The sequence below is a fragment of the Nelumbo lutea genome, chromosome 4, assembly GCF_056320005.1.
Source record: "Nelumbo lutea isolate HS-2025 chromosome 4, American lotus-T2T, whole genome shotgun sequence".
Taxonomy (NCBI): domain Eukaryota; kingdom Viridiplantae; phylum Streptophyta; class Magnoliopsida; order Proteales; family Nelumbonaceae; genus Nelumbo; species Nelumbo lutea.
In genome coordinates, this window is record NC_142687.1 from 13,210,686 (window position 1) to 13,232,262 (window position 21,577).

Here is a 21,577-nt window from a genome sequence, read left to right on the forward strand (position 1 = left end):
GAGCTGAACTGCGGGGTCCAGGTGAGGGATCTGTAGGCATGCATCGTTAAACTGTTTGATGTAGCTGCATATGGGCTCCCCTTCCTTCTGGACCACGCCGAGGAGGCTCTCCTCAATTCGGGGGCACCGCTTGTTGGTTACGAAGTGCGCGGTGAAGACTTGTAAGAACTGGGCCCAGCTCCTTATTGATCCAGGGGCCAGGTTCCTGTACCAGGTGTGAGCCACTCCTATGAAGGTGGTGGTGAAGGCTACGCACATATAGGACTCGTTGGCCCTTGCCAGGTGCATCTGAAAGGCATCGACATGGTCGTTGGGGTCAAAGAACCCGTCATACTTGTCAAGTGGGGGGAGTTTGAAGTCTTTGGGCATGGGGACTGCAAGGAGTCCTGATGATAGGGGGGAAAGGACTGAGAGGATAGGGGTAGCTTTTACCTCGTCCGAGCTCACTTCTTCTTGCCTCGGAGCTCGGGTAGGATGCGGGTTGCAGTTCGGCGACTCCGCCGGCGGCGCCTCTGCTGCTTGGAAGGCCAAGCGTTGGCACTGTTTGCCTCAGTGTTCCCGAGCTCGATGGGCCTAGACTGTTGGGGGTAGTCTGCGGCTAAGGGGCTGAACCGGTTCTCGGTGTGCAGAAGCCCGTCCTGAGGGTGCCGAGGTGATGTTGTTTTGACAGATCGGGCTCCTGATCTGTCGGTGCGTGGTGAGGCAGGGGTTGCAGCTCGCTCTCTCCTGCCAGGGGATGAGGCCTGGCTCCTAGAGGGGCTCCGAGGCTGGGAGGCCCGAGCTTAGGAAGCCTCCTAGTGGGGGCGCCCACCTTAAGGGGAGGGCTTGGCTCGCCTAACGGTGGGGTGCCGAGGTGGGAGTTGTCGCTGACTTTGAAGCTAACTTTGAAGCAGTTGGGGGAACTACTGCTGGTAGTGGTACTAGGAGACATGGTGCAGCATCTGCTACTGGTGGATTTGTTGTTGTTGAAAATGCTGCATCTGAGCTTGGATGGCCTGCATGTCATCCATCAAGTCATCGAATTGGTTCTAGCTAGTTGCCGAGGGAACAATGGTAGGTTTAGCAAAGGTGGTTCCAAAAGAGGGAGGAAGGGGGACGTTCATGGAGGGAAGATTCATAAGCACCATTGTTCGCGGCATACTCAGGCTGGGGATCCCATTCACCGAAAGGGGGATGGTGAACTATCCGATGCATACCACGGGGACTTGAAGTTGTTCCCCAGTGGCGTTCATCTCCGTGCTACGTCTGGCATTGCTGGAAGAAGCTATAGGTGTTGGGGTTTCTTGGTCAGAAGGTGCTACGAAATTTTTAGAGGGAGGCTTTTAGAAGTGTATTTCTACAGACGGTGCCAAATGATGTAGCGCAATCTGGTCGGTCCTAGCTGTCAATGACCTTGCCTCTGACTAGAGCAACAGGTGCCTAAAACGGGGAAGAAGGCGAGGAGTCTCCGGGGAGGAACCCGGTGAGAGTGCTCCGAAGCTCAAGTTAGTATTTCCTCAAAGGCAAGATCAAAACCAGATAGCACAAAGTTATCACGTACCTCCATTCTCGAGGGAAAGAGGGCCTTTTATAACCACTTCGCGCACTCACTCCCAAGTTCCTGTCAAGTCGGGTGTCATTACCTCTACACTTCTGCCAGTTCGGGTGTCGTCACCTCTATTGAGGCAGGCAACCGCCACTGTTCTCTTTGTTGGAGCCGTCTCTATAACTGGAGGTGGTGGTGGCAAGTGGTCATTGAAGTGCGGCTGTCAAGCGTCAAATTCCAAGTCAGTCTAGTGCGCCACCTCAGGATACAGGCTCTGGTGTCAGGTACGGTGGTTCAGTTCGATGGCCAGGAGATAGTGCTGGAGTGGTGCGCAAGGTAAAGTCTTGAGTTCGAATAGAAGTGTGGCCCGAACTGCCTTGGGGTGGGCCAGTTCGGGTTGTGGCCCTTTGTGCTCTTCGCAAGGTTTGGGGCCAAGGGAGAGTCTGAGCTTCTTTTGGGGAGCTTGGGTCACAGGTCCCTCTTGGGGGAGCTCGGGGTTCCTCTTCTTGGAGCTCGCGCCTTGAGCACTGTCGTGCCGAGCTGTCGTTCTTGCCAGGTCACCCTTGACTGCTTCCACGTGTTGGGTGGTCAAGAGGTCGGGTCAAATTTACCTCCATCAGTCTGCATACACTTAAATTATATTTTTCCTTAAGGCTCAGTTTGGAAAGAATACAAAAATAAATTTGTAGAATGTAAAATCTTGTATTTTGTATATATTTGCACTGTATATATTTATATTTGTACTCTTTCCAAACTGTAAATATTTGCACTTTATATATTTATATTTGATGAATAAATGGTTTGATAAATAAGTAATTATTAGTGTTGCCACATTTGAAAGTTCAGATTTACAAATCTTCCCCTTCCCCTATCAATAGTCAAGTGATGGCTTTGAAGCACCAATGGTTCCCGCAATGGACTTTATTTTGCAAATTTTCTCCCCATTCGAAGTTCAACAGATCATAGATACTCATATTCATATATCTAGCTTTGAAGATGTTTTCCCATGAATAGTGAGAGGTTTTGTGTACACCAGGATAAACTCTATCAGCTGGGCTTCACGTTTGATCCTATCTGCTGTTCTCTTTGTGGAACTGAGGACGAAAATCTCTTACATCTTTTTGTGGCTTGTCCCTTTGTAAAGGTAGTGTTGTTAGCTTTTGGCTTTTGGCTTTTATCTTATCTGGTCTGCCCGAAATTATGTAATTTACAATAAAAAATCTCCTTCTATTTAATTAGCTGCTTTATTCAGGAATTTGCTCTAAATGTTACTGATGATGCTTCTTCTCCTATGATCCAAAGGCAGCCAATTACAGACAACCCCAGTTACCCCCCTTCTTTTGATCCTTTCTCAAGCTATTTGTAAATGTGGTGGGGGAGTAATCCCAAATGTGGTATCTCTTGTGGTTTCTGTATATTCAACATTAATAAATCTTTTATTTATGCAGCTGAGGCAAAGTTGTAGTGTAGTGGTCCAAGTGTCATGGCAGCAACTTTTTGCTATCTTCTCAACCTTATCTTTTTCTAAAGACCATGGGTGGAATACTGTGTTAATTCTCTCAGTTGTAAAGACTATTGTGGATTTTTGCATACAGTTCTCTTTCCCTTCCTTGGGAAGTTTATGTTTGGGTTGATAAAATACAAACTCCATTACCTTACTTTAGTCTTATAAAATATAGATTTATTTTTAGGAAGTTTAATAAAACTGTTCATGCTTAACCAATATGTACTTATATTTGCGAAAATGACAATCATAACCATAAAGAGTTACTCAAAATAGAGCAAAGAGTGGAGAAAAAGAGAAGAGATTCACAACGACTTCTCAGCCTAGAGTTGTCTATTACCGTCTTTGATTCATATTGGAGCTCAAATGGAGAAGATGCTCGACGGGATTAAAAAAAAAAACAAGGGGAACAGTTTTGTCCCAAAAATTGGAATAGGTACTAATTGAATAAGTGATTAAAATAAGTAGTCCTTAGGTTGCTTTTTTTTAAATATCTATTTTGATAATAAGCACTTATTTATTCCTTTTTCGCCAAATACAAATAAATATTTATTTATCACTTATTGTGTGATCCTACCACTTATTTTAAATACTTATTCAATATTTAAATAAATACTTAAAATAAATGATAACAAACAGGGGATTGTTTACCAAAAACAACCTATGATCAAGGTTTTAAAAACCGATCCGAAAACGGAACCGCTCTGACCACCGGATTTCGAATTAGTGGTTCAACCGTTTAGGTCAAATGGTTCGAACGGTTTGAGTATTTTAACAGTGATATGTCATCTTATACATTAGATCGGAATATTAAGGTAAGATGCATATAAATATAAAGAGAAAATAAAGATGAAATGAGATGCATTTGAGAAGTTTCGATTGAAAGAGTTTAAAAGAAGAAAAAGGAAAAGGAGGGCTTGAAGGCTGCAGCGATGATGATGGCGGTGACTTATAACAGCAATGGTGATGGTGGCAACAGCACCAATGATGGTGAAAAATGGGAGTAGATCTGAGATTTCTCAATCAGATCTCTCTCTCTCTCTCTCTCTCTCTCTCTCTCGCTCAAATTTGTCATCTAGAGTCTAAAATCTAAACTTCTCTCCCAGATCTCTAAAGGTGAGATCTCTCTCACTCTCTCACACATCTCTCTTAGAGTCTCAGTAGATCTCAATTGAGAGATCTTAGATTTGAGCTTCCTTTTTAACAAGTTAATAAATCGCAAACCATTCTCTGGGTCGAACGGTTCAACGATCAAACCATTTGGGTCAATAGTTCATTGACTAATACAATGGTTTTTTACCAGAGACTGGGTATGGAGTAAAACGGAACTGGTCACTTGAACGATTTCCGGTCCAACCGTCTGAGTCAACAACGATTCGAAAACATTGCCTATGATACTTTGTTTTAGCATTTATTGGTTTAACCAAGGTTCAAAGTATCGACACGTATTGACCCATATCAACCGATACGTATCATCCCGGCACCCCACCGATACACCCCTACAGTGGGTGTATCGGTGATCTGACCGGTTCAGGGTGTGGTGAAGACCTAAACCGGCTCTCCTAAACCAGTTGGCAAAAAAAAAAACCACCAAAAAGAGTATCAATTCACCCGATACGCGTATACGAGCGTATCAATATTTTGAACATTGGGTTTAGCTATTAAGATTTGCATAGAAACCAAGATAAGTATCTAAATAGCACATTAATATAGATGGGAAGCAGGTCTGCTACTTAAGTGGGTGTTTGGCATTGTAGCTTTTCACAAGTTTTCGATTTCATGGGTTTTGCCACATAAGAAGAAGTAGAATCACTATTTAAACGTGTTTGACAAGCATGATTTTAAATCACCCAAGTATAGTGGGACATTGAAATTTGAAAAGCCGACAGCTTTTTTGAAATGTCACACTCACACATTTGTCATTATGAAAATAAGATAAAGCCCAATCTCTACCGAGCATGACTTTTTTGTCTTTTTCAGAAATAAAAATAATAATAATAAGAGAGAAAAACTTATGAATACCAAGCCTTTTTCAGAAAAACGAAAAAAATAAAAGAGAGATAAAAACTTATGAATCGAAAATGACCGTGAAACACATTGCTACCAAACACCCGCCAAATTTGTCCTGACACCATTCTCACAATAAATGCAACTTAGCATTGAGATTCATGGAAAAATATTGCCAATGCAGGCATTGCTAAAGTGTTATGAGGAAAACTTGATTCTAGCCAGCTAGCTTCCATAATAACCAGGGAATGTGTATGTGTGATAATTAGATAGTTTTATGAGCTTCCCTAAACCACCTACAAACCAACCAACCGAGGGTGGGCTAGTTGGTGTGTTAGCCGAACATTGATGTGGAATCAAATTCTGCAATCAACTTATTTTGGAAAAAAAAGAGTAAAAAATTGTTATTAATGGTGTAAATGCAAAAAAAAAAAGATAAATAAATGAGTAAACCGCCTACAAACCTTTGACATGGCAACTTATATGGGGCCTCCTACTCGAAATAAAAACTTTTTATAGTCAATTTTTATATTGAAATAATTAAAAGCTTAAATGACTATAATCAAGTGGACCAACCTCCATTACTAGGTTGGATATAGGAGTACAGTTGGACACAATGGCTGATCCATTGGGTTTCCTGTATGGTAGGTGGTCCAGATCAGCCACACGATTTCTCCACATGACAATATGGGTATCGATGAATTTATTAAACAAGATAATCGAAGATTAGTTCATCCATTAGAATCACCATTTTTAATAATAAAATGATTAATTGCATTCTATTCTTAATTATATTATTATTTTGTTTTAATCATAATTTAATAGTACATATGGCTTTAAATAGAATGGAATGGCAAAACAGGAGTCATGTAAGCGACCTGTATAGTTGGGATAAAGCTTTATTTCATTTTCTTTGTCTTGGCCATAATTTAATAATAAATATGGATTTAAATAGAATGGAATGGAAAAATAGGATTCACATAGGTGAGTTGTATAGTTGGGACAAACCTTTATTTCATTTTCTCTACCTTGTCCATAATTTAATAATGGATATGGCTTTAAATAGAATGGAATGATGAAGCTGGATTCTTGTAGCCGACCCCATATCATTGGAACATATTCACATCAGTGCCCCACAGCCAATCCCAGCCGTATATTGGAAATATCTCCCCATGACAATTATGGGAGATGTTCCCAATGCATGCTGAGATGTGCATGTGGGGCGCCAATCTCATTGGAACAAGTTTTGGATGATGATAATGAATTAGAGGGGGAAACTTTGCTAATTCATATGACAATAAGAGAAAGATCTTGACTGATAAAGGGGAAAATAAATCAATTTGGCAGCTTTGGTAGACCCAAATACCTCCAACTCCGACCTGTTTTGACCACTTGAAGAGAATTTGAATTGGAAATTGAGTGGCATTTTTAAGTTCAAGATTGAAACTTGAAGGATCCAGTTGGAATTGATTTTGTGACAAACAATAGAATGCACAATGTCTACAGAGCTAAACATGGACAGAGTCAATAAACACATAAGCCAATCCAGAGTGTCACCCATGCAATTCACAATCTGGGATTGCGGCGATTGCTAGGTCTAATGGACAACTAGAGAAGGGTCAATTGTGTTGTCTTTTAGATTGCGTTTGGCTGCACGTGAAACGAAAAAAAAAATGTGTTTGCTTGCAAAATGACATTCAATAAAAACAAACGGATTACTTTCCTAATTTTTTGGTGTTTTGCGTAACTCAAATGATGCTTTTTGGGAAGTATTTTTCCACAGGCATTATACAAGGCAACCAAACACTTTAAAATAGTAGTTTTAGAAATTTTTGTTTTCCTTAGTTTTAATTTTATGTACAACCAAATAGAGCCTTAAGTAATTTTTTATATCTATTTGAAAGTTTTTCTTTATGTCCAAAAAATTCCTTGTAAGTGATAGTTCCGCTATGAAAAGAAAAAAAAAAAAAAAGTCATAAAAAAATATATACAGATAGCAAAAGAAAAAAATTCTTATAGTTTTAACTGATTACATCCAAACCAAAAAGATCTAGTTGCCTTGTTTTATTATTTTTAAACCATAAAATTGATGATAAAAAGTAATTTAAAGCTTTGGTAGAACATAAACATAGGACAAAGGCATAAGACATCGATAGCTTACCAAGAAGGTTCACGCTTCGGCACCGCCATAGTATGTGAAAAGAATCAGGCTCAGCATAAAGTTTGATTACATACTTGGGGATTTGGTACCAACAAAATTCTCCCAACATATTCCCATGGGAAGATGTTTTAAATGTATGGCTGTAATGGCTTTCGGGAGTGTTTTGTTGGTAGTGCATCTGAACTCAAATGCTTCATGAGGCTTACTATTGATACCCAACTTTGGGTTTCTTTTTTGACCCAACAAAACCTTACATTGATGCTTTAAAAGATGATATATGAAGTCCACTGAAGGGTGGTTGACATGATAAATCTATTCTCCTCCTACGCTTTTGTAGCTAGTTGATAAAGTTCATCATTGTACTCTATTTACGTTGGTATATTTGACATAAAGGGAAAGAGTCTTGTAGATCTATCACTAAATCTCTGTACCTTGGGTGTATGGACATTGTGATCCTTGGATATCACGATATGGAAAGATTCAAGATTGTGCTGAAACATAGTGACAGCTAGCAGGTGAAGGGGACGTGGAATCGCTTGGGCCGCCATTGATTCTCCAAAAAATGAAAAGTTTGAAAGGGAGCTTTCTTTTTTCCTGAGAGCGAAAGAGGGCATTTTGGAACCTAGCTTTGTTAACTGTCATCATCCACCACGTGCTTTATGTGAAAAAATGGAAGGAGGTAAAACCGGGAAAACAGTTGTGGAAAAGAGACGCGAAATGTAGGTAGATTCTAACACGTGTTTGGTATAATTTTCATTTATTAAATAAATGTTTATACTTGATTTATCTTAAAATCGAGAAAATTATTTGATAAATTATTTATAGACATTTAGACACCACATCAGATGAATCGAGAAAATTATTTGATAAACCATAGACAATTACACACCAAATCACGGGAATAATAAATAAACACTCAATCCTTGGGATACACACATAAATCAAAACCCAAAAAAATATTGATTTGATAATGACATGACGATATTTTGATAAAGGCATATTAAGAAACGTCTACAGAACAAAAAACACTCATAAGGGAGGATATCTCATATCTGTATCTGGGCACACGTTGGAGAGCAAAATCAATCACGGAAGAACAAGCACATGGTTCTGCACTCATTGGTTATATGTAAAATGAAGCTTATTGGCAGCGAAGAGCTTGGCAAACTTGTAATTTGAATGCCAATGCCATCAGTATCCAGCAGTGGGCCATGAATTTGAATATGGTACTGGAGAAAATCAAGCATAGTTCATATGATGTTAAGAAAAAAAATCATTTCTTTAATGGAATGCAGACATAAACAACAAAAGACTATGTCTTGTGTATGTGACAGACAGTCTCTCACCAGAAAAAAGACCCTTACGCGCTAATCTTGTTCCATGGGATTTGCAGTTATTCCTTGTCGGAAAAGGGGAAAAAAAAAAGAAGAATGGCCTTATGGTGTAGACAGCAAGAGGGTTAACAAGGAATTAAGGTATGAACAGCAGCCACAGGCCACAGTAGCCAGCCATGCTGCATGTTCTTTTCCGACAACTAGTTGAGTCAATTCCACATTCCTCATCAGTCATGCACCTGTGGTCAGCACGAGCATCAGGGACATGGCAAGCACTCTCCACCAATTGGGCAGTAGTTCCTCGTACCAGAGTAGAAGCTGGACAAACTTGCAAAGACATTGCACTTGCACGTTTTACTTGGCTAATTCCCTGCAAACAAAAAATATCATATAATGTCATAAAATAATTATTTTATCCACATATTTATGTCCCTGGTGTAGTATAAGCGGAGAACATGCACAAACATGGCAACTGCGGGGGGGGACAGGAAATTGGCCAACCAAGACATAATTCTGAAAATATTGGTATAGGAAAGGTAAGAGACTAGAACCTTGGGAAAAGTCCAATTAGTTGGAGTGAAGGTCTCTGGAAGCCTCTCATGCCAACTACTTAATACAGGAAGAGGATGACCCTCAGTTGTAAATATATAATTTTGATCAGCCAAAAATAAATCATCAAAAAGAAGATAAAGATATTTGCACCTGCAGAAAAGGAAAGGAAAATAAATATTGCATTTACATTCACATATGGCAAAATCAATCACCAGGCTTTAAATAGAATTCTCACGTTTCTGCCAGGAAGAAGCTATGTTGATGATCTTCCAGTTGCATGGTTGTCACATCTTTTATGCTTGCAAACCCACCTTCCACTTTAGTATATAAATTAAGAGAATTTACAATTGATTCACCCACTTCCATGTACCAAGGATCTGAAATATGCAAGTGTATAAGCAGAAGTGAAGACAAAAATCGCATTCAAGGACAATTTTTTGGGTAAATAATTGTTGAACTTTAAGACCTTCCTAAGAAAAGAACATATCTCTTCAGATTGAGGCATCAAATCAAAAGGGTATATTCTTGACATACTCAAAAGGGTATGTTCAGCTAGTTGAACAAAATGGAAAGCAACTGTATTGCCCACTGACACATCTCAGCTACTACAATGATACACAAATAGTTCAACGAGGCATATCAGAATCAACTAGACAAAACTCCTGAATTTCCACTGTATTATCAGTTAATTTCTTAAATTGTCAGACTAATTATTTATTTTGTCGACTAACTAAAATGCATGAACCTTAGCATAAAAATCAAAAGTGCCATGGAGGTTAAAGAATAGTAATACAATTTTAAAAGGGAAACCAGCATCAGAATCTATGCCTAGGATTTTAAGAAATTAAGTCTCATGAACTGTTATATTGTTTATGTGCATATTTAAACTTAGCTTCTTTCTCCATATCTCGCTGTGTGTGTGGGTGGGTGGGAGAGCAAGTGATATTGAAGCTTCTGATTGATTCAAGGTAAGGATATATAAGTGAAAAGTAGAATGATCAGACCTTTGGTAGCTTGATATAAGTAAAATGTGGACTCTGCCAATTCAGGGCGTAGAGGATAATATTTCTCAGTAGGATGCAACATTTCATGGTTCAGCAAATACCTATATAATTCATTCTTACCATGAGATTAAATCTAAAAGAAAAAAGAGAGTTAAGAAAACATAACCATTGAGAACAACCATAGAAGAAGAAAACAAGGGAGAGGACATGAATGGAAAATCTCATGTAAATGTTTAATTAAGAAATAAGATTCAAAGTTTCAAACCATGCACACCTTTCTGGTAGCACACCAAATTTTTCCCACACATGAAAAAACTCACGATGGGATGAATTAGCAGCCAAAATGTCTCCAACAAGAACCTGTTGAAGAATATCCTAAAGATCAAGATACCACTTTCGGTCAAACATCCAAAATTCAATTATGAAAATGTTAAGGTCTTCATCACTTGCCTGTAGGCCAGGCCAAAATGCTTGAAGGCTTGTAAGCTGCCAGTATGTAGCCCTTCCAGTCCTCATATCAGCTTCATGATACCTAGAACACAATAATTGCATTGTTACTTAATGTGAACTTTTGATAACATTAAACTATGAAGCTAGACAAGTAGAAAGAATAAACACATGCAGATAGGGGATTCTCATTCCCACTTCCATTTAATGCATCCATGCCTCTGTAGCTGTAAATGTTGAAATGCACTTACATGTCGAACTTCAGGCCCACCCCCATAATCTTTTAAAACCTACTAATGGTGTTTGATTGCAAATGTCTTGATCATGTGTCCGTATGAATTGAGGACTCAAATCATTCTTAATGACTAGTGAATAGTGATGCATGGACATGGGAATTGAAACCCAACGTGTGCCTAGAAGTCAAGACATCCAAGATGAAAAAAATGGACCCAAAGACACATCCAAAATCAGTATTTAATATTAAAAGATTCCTTAGATTGTGAAATATCATCGCATACCTATAAAATGCATAATTAAATATAGAAGTTTGTCTTTGTTACCTAATAAATTCATTATGTATGTTAGATGTTCATAATGTGCATAAATTTTTACCTCGCCATTAAAAAAAGGACAAAGAAAGAAGAAAGAAAGAAAGCAGAAAGCAAGAAAGTGGAAAACCATATAGGTATCCTATCAAGAATTCATGGTGTGTCAAAAATCAAAATCTGACACAAGACCAACATGGGCAGTTCATCCATTTATGATTGTCCATGTACTTGCCTACATTCAGGACAATTCATTCATTTCTGGGATCCCATGCCCTAGAGCATGCTTCCTTGGCCTTTTATATTGATAAAAGATCAAGTGAGCTGCTTTGATGATGATACAGTGAAAACTAAATACACATAACTTGCATGAAGGGGCCAGGCACAGCATAAGTCCAACAATAAAAAGCCTATCTTGGAAAATATTAACATAGCGCCACCCTGAAAGAGGAAAGCCCCAAGTTAAGGATGGTCTAAATGCCCCTTGCCAGTCTATCATTAAGGAAAATGCATAGCCCTGGAATCCATCTAAATGAGCCATTCATTTTGGAAGCGAAGGGTCGAGCCTCTCTGATGTAATGTCACAACTCACAAGTGCCAAGGGCCATCTGAGGAGAGCAGCCAACATGATCAATTTTCTTATAATACAATTGGGACTTGTAAATATTAATTTGAACATGTTAGGTCGCTACTTATGGATTAGCATCCTTTTTTTGATAACTATAATTTGTACAGACTTTACATACTTGTAAATGGATTAGCAAATATTTGTATTGATGGTTAAAAAGTTAAAACACGATGATTCACTATGTTTTTTTCTGATAATAAAACAAAATAAAATTTATTAAAAGGAAAAGGAAAGAACACAGGAAAGGTGACTAGCAATCACCTGAGAGAAAAAAAGAAACAATACACCACCCTCCACAAACCAGCACTTTTTAAACTAAAAATTAAAGAAAAAACAACCAACACATAACCAAACAAACAAACATGGAAACAACCCACAACCAAAAGAACAAACAATCCTAATCAACCCAATAAAAAACGATAACAAAACAACAACCAAACCCCACCAATAGAACCATACCCTTTCTTTTGATAAATAAAAATAGAACCATACCCTTACTAAACACCCATATAACTTTGCATACATTCTCAGAAATCATTCTGTTTTACACACACACACACACAAAAAAAAAAAAAAGAAAGAAAGATCATTCACTATGTGAACCAGTGACACCCCTCCAAAAAAAAGGTGGGGGGGGGGGGGGGGAATGAAAAATAAATGTCAATTACGTGTCTAACCATATATATGGTGGTTTTCCTGTGGCACTGTATGACCATCCAGTTCAAGATACAGCCATGCAATCCAGGGTGAGATCATTCATCCTAGCAGAAAAGAACATCTCTTTCAAGGCAAAGCAAAAGGGAGAAGATTTGGAAGAATGGAAAATGAATAGCACATAGTGAGGGATAAACAATGCCAACAGATACTTTCAGAGTCACATCCTCCTTGAGGTAGAAAAAAAGGAAGGCAGAGGAACCTCCTCTAGCAGAACCACAAATAGATAGAAAAAAGTTTGGTGGGTCAGAAGTAAATCTGCCAGAGTCAAAAGGGTCAACCCATGACATCATAATTAGATAATAAATATATAAAACAGAAAATACGAAAATTTTGTAGAAAAAGTTGGGCATATCTTTAATATTATATATCCATCATATTAAACAAAAACAAGTGCAGTAAATAAGAATTATTTTTGTTAATGATAGAACTGGATAAAAATATTAAAAATGTCAGAAAAAAAAGAGAATTAATATTTGATCCATGACCCACTGACTGGGTCAAACAGTTTGGCAGTTCAAGTAGCCCAGTCACCAGGTCATTGACTGGGCCAATAGTTTTTTGCAAGGAGTTCAGTAGTGAATTGGACCTGGAATTCTAACTTGGGTCTGACCAACTGGTTAGACCATCAGTTGAAAACAATGGCCACATCAGAGCAAAGGTCATATATGTGCATGATGGCTGTAATGGGTTCAGCAGTTCAAGTGGCCCAGCCACCAGATCATTGACTGAGCCAATAGTTTTTTGCAAGCAAGCAGTTCAGTAGTGAAATGGACCTGGAATTCTAGCTTGGTGATGTGTTGAATGGCCTGGCCAACCAGTTAGACCATGATAGGCCCCAATTAATGCCAGGAAGAGGAAAGGTCAACAATCAGCTAAGGGGGGGAAATAATTAAACATTTAATCACATGAGGGCAATTATAGCTGGAGGGAATAAGGAGAGTCTTGGGGCATTTATAGCTATGTCAGTTATGAATAAGAAGAGTTTTTGGGCATTTATAACTAGGCCAGCTGGGCATTTATAGAGGGAGTCAGTTATGCTATCAGTAGAGTCAACTTGTGTTTGATTCTCCAAAATATGCACCCAACTCAGCTATAATGTGAATCAAGTGGATTTACCAAAATGCGCATTGTATCAACTGTCAAAGATTACAAATCCTCACTTTAAACATCTCTATTTTAACAGTGTCCAACCATTTAAGTATCCAATAGGACACTCGAATATTTATATTTTTCCAATTTATACATAATTTATGATCCATTGTTTAGTGGATCTTTTCCAATTAAACGTGAAATTAGGAAAATGATGAAAAACAAAACTAGTGTGGTGACATGGAATGACAAAGGTTGTGAGTTTAATTTGTCAATTTTAAAATTAATTTAACAATATATCGTTATGCATACAAAGCTCTATGAATTCTAACAATAATATAAAAATTATAATATTTATTATATATATATATAATAAATATTATTTATGTAAGAACTAAGAAGTGTCCACAAATCTTGCACACGTGTCAGATTCGGACTCCTATGTCCAAGCCCATGCAACACTGGCTGTAACAAAATTCTTCTGTGATTTGTCCATGTCCACTCTCCCTCACCAGGCCCCACTCAAAATATAAAAAATGGTCATTCCGCTTCAAGACTAATGGTCAAAAGGCCAGTATTCTGATTTAGGGGATTTCCACAACTCTTCCTTCTGGCAAATTCAAAAATCCAGATTCAGAGCAACCTTCTGAAAATCATAATCATATCATAATTGCATGTATATCCTAGTTTTTCTTTTCTTTTTTGATCAGTTCTTAAGTGTAAATACCTCTAAAATCTATTGCTTAATGAGGGGAGGGTCCATGGGCCAACATAGGGGATCACTTGGGAGTTAGGAGGTAAAGCCATGAACATGGACCTTAGTGGAGTCCTCTCCACATATATACATTAAACTTTTAATGCTGATCTTATAGAAGATACTTGTTGATTGCAAGCGGGTAAATTTTGACCCCTCCATCCCGATCTCCCACCCACACCCACACCCCACCCCCACCCCCAAAAAAAAAGAAAAAAGTTGTAATCTTATCCTCAATTATCAACAAAACTCTAAAGTGCTCCCTCTTCTGTAAAATTTTTCATTAAAAGAAAAGAAAAGGGGAAAAAGAAGTCACGTTGTTTGCTATGATCCAAAAAATTCAACAGTTCATCCCAGTGCACGAGGCTCCTGCCAATGCGGGATCTGGAGAGGGACAGATGTACACAGCCTGACTACAGAGAGGCTGTTTCCAAAGCTAAATCTGATCTTTTTTATGGTAAATTTAAAAAAAAAGAATTTCATTAAAAGTAAAAATCCATACAATCTTGTCAGGTGTTAAGGTAATACCACATAACAAAAACGAGGAGAAAATCAAAGCATATCATTAAATTACAAATTTGCATTCCCATAACTTCCCCAAATCAGTCCCCTGAGACCTCTTTATCGACTTGATCAAATTCTGGAAAAACAAGACCCAATCTGACACAGCAAAGTTCAAATCTGATCTCAACTACCAAAAGTGGATCCTTGGGTAATGGCCCTTTTTACTTTTTCTGGCCTTAGGTATCTACTTTGGAAAGCATTTAGGAGCCAGTTAAGATATTATTTTAATTCCAGCAAGTTATAAACAATCATGGCATCCAAGATAAAGTATAACCCTTAAAATAAAATAAATCAAGGAACAACTGAACAAGTAGACAACCAATAAAATGCTATCTGAACTATAAAAGAAATTTTCAGTGCAGTACCATGGTCCATGCCGGAAATATTTCTGCACAGCAACATATGCAGAATGAAAAATGTCCCAGAACTCCTCCCTTCCAAAAAGAATGTGAGCTTTGATTAGATACTCATAGAAGGAATCAACTCCTACATAAGGTCCCCAGAAACCAGCATCAGAAACATAGTATTTACTCAATGACAAAGATGCAAAGCTAATATGAAAAATATAACATACCATTTAACAAGACATTTCAAGTCAAACAGAAAGTCAGAGAGGGAAAGGCTATCAAACTCACTTAATTCACTGACCTAATGAAACTGAAAATTCAAGTAAATCAAAAGAATTTCATGGAATGAACGCTAGAATATTGAGGAGATAAGAAAATGAAGAGAGTGTACCAGCCCCAATGCCAGATGAATACTCTATCCATTCCCCAGTGACCACATCAAGTGTAGTTCCTAGGAGATTTAAAGGACTTCGCATGCTCCATAGCTTATGAAGAGCACGCAAAGCGGTAGCTTCATATCTGGGGTCCCCAGTTAATCTTGATAATGCCCCCATTTCAAGGATGAGTGAACCTAAATTCCAAAAATTTATAAAATAAGTATAAGAAAATGTTAGGAAATTTCATCTACAGATGCATTCTAGAATGTAAAGACAAGGCATAAGCCCTTACCACATCCTGAAGTGCTTGTTTCAGTTGTCTCATTCTCCATCACACTACTGTCCATCACAGAATTTCTCATTGATGTAGAGTCATAAAACCCCTCTTATGAACAAAACCAACAAGTTATATCAATACTTTTCAAATTTCAAAAGATCATATCAAAAACCTCATGTAAGAATGGAACGCCTATGAACAAGTTCTACTAGTATTTGTATATTCTAACACTTGTACATTTTACATGATGTATGATATTTTTCATTCCTGGAGCATGAAATTTATGGAGATCCAATCTGCAGAAACAAACTTGAATGGCTAAACATATACAACTTAAGTTCTACTGAAGAGACAATTCTAATGATTTTAAGACAGCACTTTGAGTCTTGATCACTAGATGGAACCTATCAAAAAGTGGTTTTCAATCCCCTGCACATGTTATAATGTAAGCACAGAGATATTAAAGTGTCCCCTATCATGATAAAAGCACTCTGAAAGATTACAATGCCAATATATCTCCTAAATAAACCACTACTGTGAAGAAGACATGCTGCACAAATTTGAAGTTGGCTCTCACTTTTAAAAGACACTTAAGCAGCAGTGCATTATATTTTCATATATCATGAATAATGTTTAATAGAACCCTAGTCAGGACTTAATTTCTTCACTTGAAAGAAGGCATTCAGCAACATATTACTATGTCACCACGTGAGCATAGTCTACTTTTGATGCACTTATTGCATTATGTAAGATCACATGTAAAAGTTATTCTAATAGTCTTGTTGCTTGTAAAAGACACAGTTACACTTTTATTCATGCATTGCATTTTGTCTATGTCCTTATTATATTATGTTCCAATTATAATATATTAACTTGAAAATGAGGTACAGTCTACTAACTTAAAAATGAATTAAGAAATACCTTAAGATTAACCCATGCATATGGTAATCCAGTGGGAGTAGCAAATGCACATAGAAAGCGCTTTCCTAAATCTTCAGCCAAAGCAAGAAGCTGATTATTATATTTCCCTTGAACCAACCTGCTCCTAGAATCAGTTGCAAGAATATGAGCAGAAAGAAGCCCTCCAAGAACTCTTATGTTGCACTACACAATTGCAAGCAAGGGGAAGGAAGCTCATCAGAGCACTTCATATTTAACTTATTTCAACATAATACCATTCAGCTTACAAGTGACAACCATCAGTAAAAATGACTGCCACCTTTCTTCACCCAGTTTTAGGAAGATTTATGTATGAACATAAATTGCTTGAGTTGGATACCTCAAATAGGTTTATCCTTGCATCAACGTCAAAGGTGAGATTCTCAGAAAGCCAAAGAACTGCTCTTTCAAATTCTGTGTTGTTGCCGAATACAACAAGACTGCCAAAAGTAGAATGAAAAGGAAAAGGACAATCAAGACTTGGGACCATGATATCAGAACGGTGAGCTCATGTAGTTTTACAATAATATTAGTTCCAAATAAGCAAAAACAAAGAAGTGATATAAGTTATAAGACCCCCAAAAGAGTTGTTAAAATGAAACTTATATGGTAGACTTATAAAAATACCCAAGTGTGCCTGAAACCAAAACCAACAGATAAGGATCACATGTACTGCTCAGAATTTAAATATCCAAAGATTTCATATACCCTACCTGGATAATGATTCGATAAGTGTAAGCGCTGATCCATTATAGTTTTGAGGTAAGTGTTCAAGCTGAAAATTGAGGAGAGAGAGAATGTTGTTAGAAAAGCTATTAATGTAAATATAAACTCTAAAGGAAGCTAAGAAGTGTATAACCATCACCTTCAAATTTCCAAGCTCACTAAGTGAGTCAGTGAATGTCTTCGTAAGAGGCTTTAGCTCATCATGCTGCAAAACAGTAGTATAGCCATTTACAACTTTATAGTGGATGAATTAGAACTTATCAATCTGCAACAATTTTCATGGACTTCGAACTGACCGGAAATGCATAAGTCATGTAGTTGTTGTATGCATGGTAAAACCTGAAAAGGAAAACAAGCATCTAAGTTGTAAGCAAAGATAGTCCCGCGCCTAGAATGGATAACATGCGTATGCAGGTAAGTTGGTATGTAGGTACATACGTAATGTAATGTATATGAAGACCGGTTTTGTAGTTTGTAATTTGTACACAAGAAAAAGCATATGCAAATGCATAGTACCAATTGAGTTAGCCGTGACTCAATCGGTAGTTCAGATTACATGCCACCTTCCTGTAGGGGCTATAGAGCACCTTCAATTTTAGAAGAAACGCTGCGCTTATTAGCTCCCACAAAATTTGCAAGTTACCGTATCCCTGGTTATACTTTCAAGCTTTCAGCACATAACTTAAAATTTATCACAAAAAACAACCCATTTGCAGGAAAAAAAAAAAAAAAAGTCCATTCTTAGAGAGACCATGGCTACAAGATAAGAACTTCATAAAATCTATGTTTTGTATCGGTCCTTCTAAATTTCAATCAGAAACAATGAAATTATCGTGAAAAAAAAACACCACTAACAATTCAACTTAGCATCAGCAAAATTAAAATAGCGTATTATCGAATTAAAGAAAACAAACAAGGATTGCAAAGTTAATAGCTTTTAAAACAAACAGAACTCCGTTGAACTCAAATTCAATAATTACTAAACAGAACAGACCGTGTGTGGCAGAGAATTTAAAAATCATGTACATTAAAGCATAAAAACCGAATAGAAACTGACGATTTTCTTACATTTTCCGGACCTTCTCTCTCATAAATCTCTTCTTAGTTGCTCGAAAACCGGTTTCAGATTTGGCTAAATTGGAGGTAGCGAGAAAAAGCAGTGAGAAGAGAAGAACCCATATCCTAAATCTGATAGTAGATTTGGGATTAGGAGTCAACATGTTTTGGATCTACTTAGACAATATTCTCTTGTTTCCGTTGACAGAACAGCAGAGATATGCAGCTGCCGAACAATACAGCACGAGGGCTTGAAGGATTTTTGGTGAAGTGCAAGGCCTCGCTTGTTCCGCCTAATTAAACCATGTTTACATATTTAAATATAGGTGAGCTTAAACATTGATTTATGATATTGCAATCCGTTTCAGAATTCTAAAATTGTGACTTCCCATAACCTATCAGTAATCTTATAAATCGCATCCTGCCGATGATTTTGACATCAATCCACATTTATGGTCAAGATTCATCCCACCTGTATATATTCTGAGGTGCGCTAAACAGTCATTCTCCTGTAATTTATCACATATTTTCTTGTTTCGAGGGCTGCAACGGTCCTTGAGAATAAATCTTACCAATTGGATCATGAAGCATGGCATAAGGACAACCAATATAGTTAGGGATCTTTCTTCATACACCCTTTCCGGCACAAGGGAATGAATGCTTTTATATATATGATTTATGTAGATTAAGCTCCTTGAGCCCCAGGAATTGATTGCAATCACGTACCCCTTTCACAGTTGACAGCGTTTATATATACACCGAACTTTGCCTTGATCAAGCGATTGGATCATCGTTTGTCAGCCATTAAAGTTTGGCTGTTTGGAAAAAGACAGCCTTGGCTGGGTTGTTTGGAAACTTCGTGTGTATGACACGTTAACATGGGTGAGGGTAAAAGGAGCAATTGCAATCAATAGGATACCGTGTCAAGATGTAGCCAGATGGTTGAAAACAGCCCAGGCTGTCATTTCCAAACAGCCAATGCCAATCCAAGGTTTTTTCTGAATATCTGAGTCTGGAGGAGGAGGAGCGCAATCCACGCTCAAAAAGAAGAGCTCGTCCCCTCCTTCCCTCCGTCCGCCCCTAATAATCGGAATTCGGAATCCGGTAATGACCAGGCCAGGGTCGCAGGGTCCACACCTTCCCCTGTACTCCACCTCTACGGCTCTGGCTCTCTCCCTTTTTTTGATGTCTGTTGACTCTGTTCCATCTCCATTTCCCCACTAAAAGAAAACCCAGAAACAAAAAAGATAAAACAGATGTTGGAATGAAAACCAAAAGTCTAATAAGAAACTCGATTCATTCTCTTTCTTCCGAATATAGCCCATGTCTCCCTGAAACCCCTCTCCTCCACAACACGCCTCCCTCTTTCCCACTCTGCTTTTCTCCTCCAAATCTAGTCCCATTTTCCACAAACGAAGCAGATCTGCTTCCTCTCCATCTCTCCCTATTTCCCATCCTTCGCCTGAGGAAGCAGGTCTCAATCGTCTCCCCCTCCCCCCCAACCCGCCCCTGCTCCACCCACGCCCCACAAGAGAGGATTGTTGGTGTTATTTAGAGTGAAGCAGTAAATAATGGGGGCAGTGGCATTGCCTTCTTTACTACTTGGGATCCTTTTTGTTTCATCCTTCACCATCTCACCTTCTGAATCCAAGCTCACCACCGACTACTACAGCAAATCATGTCCCCAATTCGAAGATACCATTCGAGAAATTGTCACCAGCAAACAAATCACCAGCCCCACAACTGCCGCCGGCACCCTCCGCCTCTTCTTCCACGATTGCATGGTCGAGGGCTGTGATGCTTCAGTCCTCATTTCCTCCAATGCCTTCAACAAAGCCGAGCGCGACAGCGACGTAAACCTCTCCCTCCCAGGCGACGCCTTCGATCTCATTGTTCGCGCCAAGACCGCCCTCGAGCTCACTTGCCCTGGAGTTGTATCCTGCGCTGACATCTTAGCCCATGCCACCCGTGACTTGATCACCATGGTTGGTGGCCCTTTCTACACTGTCCGTTTGGGTCGCAAGGATGGTCTCATCTCTCAGGCCAGCCGGGTCGATCTCCCCACCGTCAAATCCTCCGTCTCCGAAATGATTACCTTCTTCGCATCCAAGGGGTTCACTGTCATCGAATTTGTGGCCTTGATGGGTGGCCACACCATCGGATTCTCTCACTGCAAGGAGTTCGCCGGCAGGATCTACAACTACAGCAAAACTTCGCCTATCGATCCCACCCTCAATGCCAAGTACGCCGAGGGGCTGAGGAAGGCATGCGCCAACTATGAAACCAACCCCACCATGGCCGCTTTCAACGACGTCATGACGCCCGGCAAGTTCGACAACATGTACTACCAGAACCTGCAGAGAGGTTTAGGGTTGTTGCAGATAGACCAGATATTGATGGTCGATGCCAGGACCAAGCCATACGTGGAAATGTTCGCAGCAAATCAGACTGCATTCTTTCAGTCGTTCAGTCATGCAATGGAGAAGCTGAGTGTTCTTAGTGTGAAGACCGGACGAAAGGGGGAAATCCGTCGCAGATGTGATTCCTTTAACAACATCAGAACTTGATTTGGTTGGTTAACTTTGGTTCTTTTTTTTCTTTTATTAAAAAAAAAAAGAATCTTTTATTATTTATTACAATGGGTGGTGGTGAGCTGATGATGATGATCGATTGATCGACCCAATCAGAAAAGAGAATGAGGGAAGAATATGATGATGAATATTCTTTGCTTATTACCATTTGTTCTGTTATTTTTTTTATCCTTCATCGATCTGATAAAATATTAGTTTTTCTATCTTTATCTTTGTCTTAAGAATGTGTATGTGTAATTTTATAAATTTACATCTACATTGGAATAATTTTTCCTCAATTGAAATTGGGCTGGCAGGAGTTGTTCTTGGGGAGGCATAAAATCAGAAAGAAAAAAAATAATAAATTATTAATGGAGACGATGTTGATATTGTTTTTCCATCTCAATCTACTCTTGCATTTTTTTTTTTTCTTTCTTTTCTACCATTCTATTTG

General features: G+C 38.6%; 2 protein-coding genes across 2 annotated transcripts; one reads left to right on the forward strand and one right to left on the reverse strand.

Annotated features, from left to right (window-relative positions):
• Positions 1 to 8,059: 8,059 nt before the first annotated feature.
• Positions 8,060 to 19,470, reverse strand: LOC148854013 (alpha-mannosidase I MNS5-like). The gene is made up of 17 exons (XM_088982346.1): positions 18,566 to 19,470; positions 17,794 to 17,836; positions 17,637 to 17,702; positions 17,485 to 17,546; positions 17,112 to 17,211; positions 16,754 to 16,936; positions 16,365 to 16,366; positions 15,848 to 15,894; positions 15,570 to 15,749; positions 15,197 to 15,317; positions 10,538 to 10,619; positions 10,362 to 10,447; positions 10,088 to 10,188; positions 9,319 to 9,460; positions 9,083 to 9,233; positions 8,544 to 8,901; positions 8,060 to 8,426 (listed from the first exon to the last, which is right to left on the reverse strand). The coding sequence occupies exons 1-16, from the start codon at positions 18,715 to 18,717 to the stop codon at positions 8,668 to 8,670; spliced, it is 1,752 nt and encodes a 583-aa protein (XP_088838472.1). The 5' UTR covers positions 18,718 to 19,470; the 3' UTR covers positions 8,060 to 8,426; positions 8,544 to 8,667.
• LOC148854014 (peroxidase 41-like) lies at positions 19,342 to 21,422 on the forward strand. The gene has a single exon (XM_088982344.1). The coding sequence runs from the start codon at positions 20,125 to 20,127 to the stop codon at positions 21,118 to 21,120; it is 996 nt and encodes a 331-aa protein (XP_088838470.1). The 5' UTR covers positions 19,342 to 20,124; the 3' UTR covers positions 21,121 to 21,422.
• Positions 21,423 to 21,577: the final 155 nt, after the last annotated feature.

Excerpts from the sequence above, each read along its gene's own strand:
- LOC148854013 (XM_088982346.1), bottom strand. The coding sequence starts at position 18,717 with ATGTTGACTCCTAATCCCAAATCTACTATCAGATTTAGGATATGGGTT. Across the intron at positions 17,547-17,636 it reads GTGAGCTTGGAAATTTGAAG|CTTGAACACTTACCTCAAAA; the intron begins GTGATGGTTATA and ends CTCAATTTTCAG. Across the intron at positions 8,902-9,082 it reads CTAATTGGACTTTTCCCAAG|GGAATTAGCCAAGTAAAACG; the intron begins GTTCTAGTCTCT and ends TTTTGTTTGCAG.
- LOC148854014 (XM_088982344.1), top strand. The coding sequence starts at position 20,125 with ATGGGGGCAGTGGCATTGCCTTCTTTACTACTTGGGATCCTTTTTGTT.